The sequence below is a fragment of the Andrographis paniculata genome, unplaced genomic scaffold (genome assembly GCF_009805555.1).
Source record: "Andrographis paniculata isolate CXL003 unplaced genomic scaffold, ASM980555v1 Contig9END, whole genome shotgun sequence".
Lineage (NCBI taxonomy): Eukaryota > Viridiplantae > Streptophyta > Magnoliopsida > Lamiales > Acanthaceae > Andrographis > Andrographis paniculata.
This window is the reverse complement of record NW_026137639.1, coordinates 4343487-4354565: the sequence shown is the minus strand read 5'-3', so window position 1 is coordinate 4354565 and position 11079 is coordinate 4343487. Positions and strand designations below refer to the sequence as shown.

Here is an 11079-nt window from a genome sequence, read left to right as displayed (position 1 = left end):
AGGCGATGCTGTGACAATCATGCACATTATTCTATGCTAATTTCGCATTATTCTATTCTAGTTATCCTTCATCTTGGCCTCCGATATATTCAATCGATCGCTTGTCGATCTCATCATTCTAGAGGGAAAGGGATCCAAGAGATCAGACCAATTGTTAGCATCAAAGTAAATAGATGAGATTAAGCAAACAATAGCAATTGTTTGCTCAAGAATAACAAAATGATATCAACCATTTGCTCAAAAAACTCAAAGGATACTTTATATTTTCAAACCCAGAATGATTGTCTCATCACTTTAACTACTACTTAAATAGCACTATCTTAACCCTACTTACTAAAACTAAAAATAAGTCCGCTCATGGTTTGCGCTCTCTCTCTCTTGGTTTGCTCTCTCTCTCCTATTTTTTATCTTTAGAGTATGCAAATTGTTTATTGTCCGAACTCATCTACAAATTTGTGATGTCTAAAATGCAAGTTGATCGTAAACTTTGAAGACACCCAAACTTCGTTAGTTAAGTGGTTCTAGACTCAGAAGGCACAAACTTAGAAAACATCTTGAGCTATTATATCATGTGGCATTGAAGAGCCGAGGATGCAAATTACCCCGCTAAACCTACTTGTCGATTATTTTCACTTAATACATAGTTCTTGCCATTTGGTTTGAGCCCATTGACTAAGTACTTTCCCAAAGTGGTTCCCAATACTATCATCAACTAGGATCGAGATGCAACAAGAAGGCTTTGTGAATTTTTGTTTAGAATAGAGAGTTGTGCAGACTTTCTAACCCTTCTTCGGTGGTGGAAGATAGAGTGAACAAAATTTGCTTCAAAGATTGACGACGGATAAGAACTGAATGTTGATTCTGATGCTATCAACAAATGTTGTTGAAGGGCCACCGGATGGTTGATGAGACAAAGACGGTGTATATAGGGTTGGCATGCATGCCTTTTGCAAGGGATCGATTAGAATTTAGATTGCAAATTACTCCATGCAAAACTGACGGAAGAGCCAGGGAAAGAAATAATAGGTGCAATATCACTTGGAAACTGATTGTGACCGAGGCTTCAAAGACGATGAACCTACAAGCATTGTTGACAAGGATTTCTATTGCATAAAAGTTATCCGATGGCTGGAGTGTGACAATAATTTTTTTTAATAATATTTATTAAAAGTAAGGGTTGATGTGGTAAAGCTTGACAACAACACCGCAAGAAGAAAAAGCTTGACGGCAACACCACAAGAAGTAAGGGTTGTTAAGGTGTTTATGGATTCATTCTCGAATCTTGTATTGAACAAGAGATACATCAGATTCTAACTACATGGACCATACTCACTTAATGAACATCCTCTAGAATGCCACTAGAAAGATTTCTAACATCTACCGAGAAGGCAACCAGCTTTCTGGCGAATCAAACATGCATCACCAGGCAAAGAAATATTTTGCTCTGGAACTGTCATTGAGCATAGTTTCATGCTATATGGTGAAATATACTTGCATATATATGCACATATAAAAATTGCCTCTCCCTATCAAGACATTACCCGAAGAGTAAGGAGATACACACACGTCAGTCCTTTAAGAAGAGAAGATATAAGGTTTTCAGAAATCAACTATGTCATAACCAGCAGTGGAGAAGGAAGACTGCAATGATTACGACCAAACCAATCATAGCTATTGAGTATCCATCTACTATGTATGTTGAGATGATTTTTCAGACCAGCTAGCGCAGATAATTTTCATGAAATCTGTTGGACACAAGTCGGGTGGTCGAGAGAGAAACCAATTTATCAAATTGTAATCCATTAAGCAAAGTGAGATAGATACCACCACTACAGAGACATGTGCATCCTCTATAATATGACTAAATTGAATCCTTCCTTGCATCTTCCCCGCTAGTCCAACTTAGATTTAAACCGAGAGAGATCATGTTATCTTCAGTGGATCTTCTTCAACCTACATCAAGATTGAAAACTACAAGAATTAGTCATTTTTTCCCTTTCTTAGGCATAACATCATGACTCAAGCAGGAAGCTATCAGAATGAAAATGAAACACATATTCCTTCTTCTGTTAGATTGGGCTGATGTTTTGTTTTACACATCAGCTTAGGAAAGGAAAGGAAAGCATCCTCCTGTGTCATGCTCCCATGGTCTCAATAATATGTACAAATTGAAACTTCCAGCTTCAACTAATAAATTTGATGCTACACATAACATGAACATTCTTGATTTTAAAAACATTTAGAAGCTATAGCATTTAATACTTGTGATATTTTGTGGAACTGTGGTTTCAAATAGTATCAAGGTATTTGTTCATTGCAAAGCAAAATACCACAATAATTTTTTTATGAACTCGGGCAAAAATCAGTTGAAATCTGAAAAGTATCCAAATTAATAGAAAATTTCGGAGGCAACCCAAGAGTATTTGTGAGTTCAAGCTACCCTTATTTAGCACAATCAGAAGCATATATATAAAAAAACTAGTGCAAAGTTGCTAGAGCAGCCAACAAAGAAGATCATTTATGCCCATCAAAACCAGGGCGCTTGATAAATTATCATTCAAAAGTAGCCAAAGAAGTTGGCTATTCAGTTTCACAAGTTCAAGTGGGAATTGCAAACAAATTCCACAAATGGAATTTATATCCAAAACTTCAACCAGATGCAACTTTTTATCATCAACAATTCCAAACAATTTCCTAAAAATATTGACCAAGAAAGCAATTGCAATCAAGAAGGTGAAGGAAATATAATGGTTGGCGGAACGATTGGAGTTTCCATTCTATTCAAAATGCAGTCAGTAATAAATAAGCTAAAAATCATATGAAGACCAACCCTAACCTGGATGAAATTGAAATTCTAACGGTTGCGTTCAGCAGGCAAGGGGCGATTGAAACCACCACGACGATTCATGTACTGCCGCGGCTGCCGCTTCGTGACCTTTCTCACCGCACCTACGTCGTTCCCAGGGACTGACTTCCCTTTCGTGGTGTCGAACCCCACTGGAATCCCGAATTTCTTCATCATCTCCATCTCATCTTCATCCACCATATCTTCGTCCTTATTGCCCTCCTGGTTGTTTCCGGCACCATCCTTTTGCTTCTTTTCTCTAGACGGGGCATGGGCATCGTCCTTTTGCTTGTCCTTGTCTTTGTCTTTCAAGTCATCCTTGTGGCGCTTCCGGGGAGGAGAGCTAGGACTGCGGGACCGGGAACGGGAGCGCGACCTGTGGTGCCGGTGCCTGTGCCGGGTCCGGTCACGATCTCTTTCGTCGGGGGAACGAGTCCGCGATCGCGTGTGGCGGGATCTCGTGCGGTCGGGCGTACGGGAGCGCGAGCGTTTACTACGTTCACGGTCACGGTCACGGTCACGTTCGCGGTCAACTTCACGGTACCTTTTCCGGTCACGCTCTCGCTCTCGATCTCGATCTCTATCTCGGTCCCGGTCCCGATCCCGGCGGTCGCTCATGGCAGAGCTAGGAAGAAGGAAGGGTTTAGAGCTCAGTAGGCCGTTGCTCACTCAGCTTTAGCAATTGGACCAAACCTGGGTGTTTTATGGACCTGGGTCAGCCCATAATTTGGGCTTTCTTTAGATTGTGTTTGGATTTTATTTATCCATTTGAATTAGTTTTAAACTAAAAGTATACATTTTTCAGCCAAAACTAATATGTAATTTTGATTCGATACGGATTTTAAAAGATAACGCAAATTACAAAGGATAATAATTTTTGCAAAAGAGAGATTAAAATTATAATATTAAAATAAAATGAGAAATTATATAAAATTTATTAATTAGTTGATAAACAAGTAAAAATAATAATACTCCCTGCGTTTCGGTATAAGGTTGTCGTTTACTTTTTGTACATAAAGTTTTGAATATTAGTATTATAATAGGTTGTAGTAAAAAAGACGAAAATATCTCTATTAGTATTGTCTAATATAAAAGTAATCACATTTGTGTAATATATTATAAGTTGGAAAGATATTTATTATTTTAAGCAGGTAGTACAATTACTAAATTAGGAAATGATAATCTTGTTTTGGGACTAACGAAATGAAAAATGACAACCTTTCAATGGGACCGAGAGAGTAACAAATATAATTGATTAACTAATTTACCGGAAAAGAAAGTAATATTATTGATTAACTGATTTTTATTATCTATATAATAGTGCTAAAATAAAATCTGTCATTTATCCAAAGATAGTATTGTTATCACAGTAACAAGTAAAATCCGAGAGGTGTGAAAGTTCAAAACTAACCATTTGAATAACACAAAAATCAAACACCGGATTTGATTCGAAATGAAATTCGAGCCTCATGTACAAGTTCTTTGAAGCAAATTTGATCCACCACTGATGACCTCTCAAAACGACTTGAACGAAATAATGAATTTCGCAAACCAAATTCGAAAAGAAAAAAAAAATCAGGGGGTTTGCTCAGGAATTTTTCAAGAAAAGAAGAAAAAGAGTTTTTTTTTTTTTTTTTCCAAGTAGTTTTAGAGAAATGGAAGAAAAAAAAATAAAAGGAAGAAAAAAAAATAAAAGGAAGAAAAATTGTATCCCAAAATTATTTCTAAACAAGGGGTTTGTTTTGATACCAAAAATTATATAACATATGTTATTGACCGAAATTGATCAACTACACAAGACACAGAATAAACTAACTAAACGGAACTAACTAATAAACAATGAGAAAGAACAACTAAACAGAACTAATTAAGTAAGAAAAGAACGAATTAACTAAACGGAACGAATAAATCGAGAAAAAAGATCATCGAAAGAGAAGCAAACCTATGTAAGTACTAACGTAAACACGACCCGATACCCTTCTAGCATCGAACCATCTTCCACGAAGGCACCACCTCGGTCGACACTTTGGAGAGCTCTTCCACCTTCCCCAAATGCCACGAACTTGAGGCTTTATACCCAAACCCGAATTTTGAAACTAAACCTTATGGAGCATGCAATGGAATTGCATTCCATGAAATATTAGATTAAAAGAGAAAATATTGCTATCAAACATAACTTTTCATAAAAGGAAATGATCATAAATGATAAAATATTCATAATAATATTCTTGGTTGGTGTGTCTTATAAAGAACCTTGAGGGTCCTATTTATAGAAGTGGGGGAAGGGGTAAGTGGAATGATTTTTCAATGTGGGATGAGTTTTATATAAGTAATCTCCTTATGAATGATACCTAGCTAATGGTCCCCCTCATGCATGTGAGAGACATGTGAGAGAGCTTATTATATATGTATATATAAGTGGTCCCAATAGATGTTCCCCCCCCCCCCCACTTGAGCTACCTTGATTTGTATTATTACATATCAAACCGTCTATTTTAGCAAACTCCTAGGTTTGCACAATTTTTCTGTTAGTTGTCTGATTGAGGCGTTGCAAGCTCCAATGTAACCTTTACAACCATGGCACTTGCCCAAGGCTTTCCATCAAGTTCTCGCATGTTGTAATATAGTCCGTCGGTTGGGCTTCAATTCTCTAATTTCTTTATCAGGCCGTGCAATTTTTCAATGCACGCTTTCGCTCGAGCTCTCGAGATTGGTCCAATTGGAATATGTGGAATTGCAAGTCCCGATCTTTTCGTATCCATGTCGTCCTCTCCCCCTTCAGAAGGTTGAGCCATCAACCGTTGTGCTTCCTCATCGGCTCGATCATAGAGTGATAAATCTGCAATATTAAAAGTAAGATTAATACCATATTCATCCGGAAGTTCCAATCGGTATGCATTATCATTAATCCTTTCAAGCACTCGAAATGGCCCATTTTCTCGGGGTGATAGTCTTAGTACGCCGTCTTGCGGGAAACCTTTCTTTCCTCATGTGAACCCAAACCCAATCTCCGGGATGTAATATTACAGTTTTACGCCCGCGGTTAGTGTACTTAGCATATACCTCCGCAGATTTTTCTAGACTTTCTTTGACATCCTTATAAAGTTTCTTTATGCGTCTTGCTCGTTCCCTACCATTAACATTTAAGAACTCATTACTAGGCAATGGTAAAAGATCAATAGGCGTTAGTGGGTTCATTCCATAAACTACTTCAAACGGTGACATGTGCGTGGCTATGTGGATATGTCTATTATATGCAAATTCAATGTAAGGAAGACATTCATCCCAACTTTTACTATGTGAATTCACAGTAACTCTAAGGAGATTACCCAACACCCGGTTTACCGCCTCCGTTTGTCCGTCAGTTTGGGGGTGATAGGATGTGGAGAAAAGAAGCTTAGTACCAATTTCATGCCACAATGATTTCCAAAAGCAACTCACAAACTTTGCATCACGATCTGAGACAATAGACCTTGGCACTCCATGAAAGTGTACTATCTCCTTGAAAAACAGTTTGGAGATGTGATGGGCTTCATTTGTCTTTGCGCAATGAATGAAATGCGCCATCTTGGAAAACCTGTCAACCACAATGAAAATAGAATCTTTAGTACGTGCAGTTCTAGGTAAACCGAATACAAAATCCATACTTATATCAATCCAAGGTTCCTCAGGGGGTGGAAGAGGCATGTAGAGTCCATGTGGCTTAAGTGTTGACTTGGCCTTGAGGCACATCACGCATCGCGAAATATAATCTGCAACTTGCTTGCGCATTCTAGGCCAATAAAATTTCTCTCCAAGAGCTTCAATTGTAGCATTCTTCCCAAAGTGGTCCATCATGTGACCACCGTGAACTTTTTGTATTAGTAACTCCCAAATGGAGCATCTTGGGATACAAAGTCGATTATTGTAATACAAAAATCCCTCATGTCTACAATACTTATCGTGCCCATGCAATTCACACAAAGCATACACATCTTTGAAATCCTCATCAGTGTGGTATAATTCCTTAACATGCTCAAATCCTAATAAATGCGTGGGCACGTATGAAACTAAAGCATACCTGCGTGAGAGTGCATCCGCGACAATATTATCCTTACCCTTTTTGTACTTGATGGTGTATGGAAATGACTCAATAAAAGATACCCATCGTGCGTGCCTTCAATTCTGTTGTTGTTGCCTCCTCAAGTGCTTCAAGGTCTCATGATCGGTGTGTATCACAAACTCCTTGACATCAAATAATGTTGCCATGTCTTTAAAGCCCGTACCACTGCATACAACTCCTTGTCATATGTAGAGTAATTCAAGGCAGTCCCTCCAAATTTCTCACTATGATAGGCTATGGGTCGACCTTTTTGAAGCAAAACTGCACCCATGCTTTTGCCCAAAGCATCATACTCAAGCTCAAAGGTCTTCTCAAAATTTGGTAGCGCAAGTACTGAGGCTTGAGTAAGCTTTGCCTTCAATGTCTCAAAAGCTTTATGGTGTACTTGTTCCTATTTAAATGGGACCCCTTTCTTGAGAAAGGACATGAGAGGATCAGCGATCAAGTTAAAACCAGGCACGAACCTCCAAAAAAAATCCATACATTACCAAAAATATCCTAATTTCTCCCACATTCATTCTAGGTGTCCATTCTTTAATTGTCTTTACTTTTGTTTCATCAGCTTTCAAGCCATCCTCGCTAACTACAAACCCAATGAAAACAACTTCATTAGTATGGAATATGCACTTTTAAAATTAGCATAGAGTTGTTCTTCCCTTAACCGTTGAAAGACGAGTCACATATGCTCCATATGTTCCTCTTCACTTTTCTATAGACAAGAATATCATCAAAGTAGACTACAACAAATTTACCAATGAAAGCACGTAGAACATGATTCATTAAATGCATAAAGTTACTAGGAGCATTAGTTAGACCGAATGACATTACCAAACATTTGTACAAACCTAGCTTGGTTTTAAATTCCGTCTTCCACTCATCGCTAGGTTGCATACGAATCTGGTGGTATCCACTCCGAAGGTCAATCTTGGAGAAGATTCTCACTCCATTGATCTCATCAAGCAAGTCATCAAGGCGCGGGATTGGGTGTCGATACTTAATTGTAATAGCATTCACCGCTCTACAATCCACACACATTCTCCAAGTCCCATTCTTCTTGGGGACATTGATAGCAGGAACAACACATGGTGATAAACTCTCCTGAATCCATCCTTTCTCAAGAAGTTCTTGGACTTGTTTTTGAATCTCCTTATTCTCATCTGGGTTGCACCGATATGCAGGACGATTTGGAATTGAAGCACTTGGTACGAAGTCAATTTGATGCTCTATCCCACGAATGGGCGGTAGTCCTTTCGGTAGTTCCTCCGGGTATACATCCTTCATCTCTTCAAGCATCCTAGCAAAGGGAACGAGAAAATTAGTTAGTAGATTATCTTTATCAGAATGAAATAAATCTTTGCATAACAACATAAAACACCCCCCCTTTTGATGATCTAGGTCACCAACTTCTCGCTGAAAATCGGTAAGTGAAAGAAGGATGTTGGAACCCTTAGCAGTAGACTCTCTCTTTTCCTCTTTGGATACTTCTTTTTCTTTAGCTCTTTTAAGGCTTTCAGCCTCTTGCATCTTCCTTCACAAACCTTCTTGATCTTTTCGAACCTTCTTCAATGGCAAAGAAGAAATCATTACCTTGTATCCCTTGTCATAAAATCTAACTTTGTTAGTCTTGCCATCATAGATAATTCCTTTATCGGATTTCCATGGTCGGTCAAGAAGCACATGGCATGCGGTCATCGGAGTAACATCACAAAGGACATCCTCTTTGTAGGGGCAGATTAAAATTGGAACTTTGGCTTGCCTAGTAATCTTCATATCTCCACTAGAGTTCTTCCATTGAAGATGGTATGGAGTCGGATGCTTGATAGTTTGGAGTCCAAGCTTGTCTATCACATACCAACTTACGACATTAGTGCAACTTCCGTTATTGATGATTATCAACACTCGCTTCCCACCAATCTTGCACCGACAATGGAACAAATTCTCCCGTTGCTCCTTAACCCGATCAACAAATTTTTTCGACTCCTTGGGAACAACACCAAGCATTCACAAAACCACTAGAGACTCCCTGGATGAATCTTCTTCAACTTGTTTTCTGTCTCTTGGATTGCTTCATCCTCACTTGCCTCAACCTCATGTTCCCAATCTTCACCCTCATCATCCGACAAAAGTACATAGTCCCCATTGTCACAAAGCACAACAGTTCGCACATTAAGGCATGCATTGGGGTAATGACTTTTCCTTTGGCACTTAAAGCATGTGATATCCTTTGCTTTGTTTGGTGAACCATCCTTGCTGACTTTCCTTTGTTCATCACGCTTAACCACCTTAAACGGCTCATTCTTGGTCGTGTGCTTATCATCTCCTTTGGGCCAAGATTTTGTTGGTCCTGTATTACCCCCAAACTTGTTGAAATTTGGTGACGCCTTTTCCAAAGCTCACACTTACTCCTACCTTTCCATGCGATTCAATCTTGGTAGCAAATAGGACAAGTTCCAAAGTAGAATTGTAAGGATACATATCCACTTGAACCATAATATCACGCCTAAGCCCTTTGAGAAACCGATACATGGTGACTCCATCATCTTCCACAAGCTGAGCACGCATCATAAGCATCTCCATTTCCTTGTAGTACTTCTCAACCGTCTTGCTACCTTGGACTAAAAACTGAATTTTCTGAAGGAGATCCATAGGGCACAAAACGTGCATGCATAGGTCGAGTAAGGGCTGCCCATCTCTCAATTGGAGGCATTCCGGACCTTGCAATATCAACTTGTACCTTCTCCCACCAAACAAGAGCATAATTCTTAAACTCCACAAAAAGCTGAATTTTTTTACGCTCCGAGTAATTATGACATGCAAACATCATCTCCACTTTGCTTTTCCACTTAAGAAACTCATTAGGATCAGCCGATCCTACGAAAGATTGTATGGAGAATTTGATGGACTGCATGTTATCATCAACCTCATTAACTCGAAATCGGCTTCTACGGTCATAGATATCTTCTTCCAAGTCAAATTCATCAAGCAACTCTTTGGTAGCATCCCGTCTTCCTCGTCGGCCTTGGATAGATGTAGGCCCTGGACTAGTATGACGCCTTTTGCCAAAATCATCAACTTGGATAGATCGATTTGGTAGAACACTTGTTGAACCCATAGGTTGTTTGCCAAAGGTGATTTCTTCATGTTTAGCATCAGTATGACTTCCTTTTTCTTCAAGAGTAGCAACCTTATCGAAAATCTCATAGAGTTTCTTTTCCATATTTTGATTAACCTTCCTTAACAAGGCCTCCGCATAAGCCTTCATCCGAGCATCCACAACATCATCTATGTCATCTCGAACATAATCTACTTGACTCCGTAGGTCATGTATCTCTTGACCTTGTTGATTCACTCGAGATGTCATGCTATCCATCTTTCTGCCTAACTTATTTTTAATATCTCGCATATCCTTGCTTTGCTTATTTATTGCAGCCAAGATATCATCCAACGAAGCCATACATGCACCAAAACAAACTAATATATGTATATTGAAAGTTAGTCCTCACAACCCCACCTCTCGCACACTCGTGTATACCTCTCGAGAAATAGATAGAGTTTCCAAGCTCTTAAAGTGTGCCTTGATGGAGTCGTAAAGGTGGAACCTGAGTGACGTACGCGTTTAAAGTGGACAAGAAACTTTAAACACGACTCAAACAAAGAAAGCTCAAGATAGTGTCAATCATGCAATGCAAAGAGCCAAGCTCATTCATTCACGGACGAATGACCATACGTACACAACACAAAAATGCCGAAACTAAGCAAGTCAACAATAAACACAAGCTGAATTAGATCACAACAACCACCAAATCACCACAATACTCAACCCCTTTTAAAACGTGTCAAACAAATGTGACAAGCACAAAATCAATCAAAACTAAAAAAACCCAAAACTGAATAATCAACGTAAATTTCAAATTCACAAAAACTGATTAATATATCTTTCTCCCCACTTCACAAGCTTTCCAATGACATATCATACGCGAAAAATAGAGCTCGTATGAGAAAATTACAACTCAAACAAGATTATCGACAAAAAATTTACTCTAGTCCTCCTGCTTGATTTTTTTTGTATTTCATTTTTTTTTGGATATTTTGGTTTTCTTTTCTTTTTCTTTGCAATTTTTTTTTCGCAACT

General features: G+C 38.7%; 1 protein-coding gene across 1 annotated transcript; it reads right to left on the bottom strand.

Annotated features, from left to right (window-relative positions):
- Positions 1-1764: 1764 nt before the first annotated feature.
- Positions 1765-3519, bottom strand: LOC127244379 (uncharacterized). Its single transcript, XM_051264885.1, has 2 exons — positions 2837-3519; positions 1765-1953 (listed from the first exon to the last, which is right to left on the bottom strand). The coding sequence occupies exon 1, from the start codon at positions 3461-3463 to the stop codon at positions 2855-2857; it is 609 nt and encodes a 202-aa protein (XP_051120842.1). The 5' UTR covers positions 3464-3519; the 3' UTR covers positions 1765-1953; positions 2837-2854.
- Between the last annotated feature and the right edge of the window lie 7560 nt (positions 3520-11079).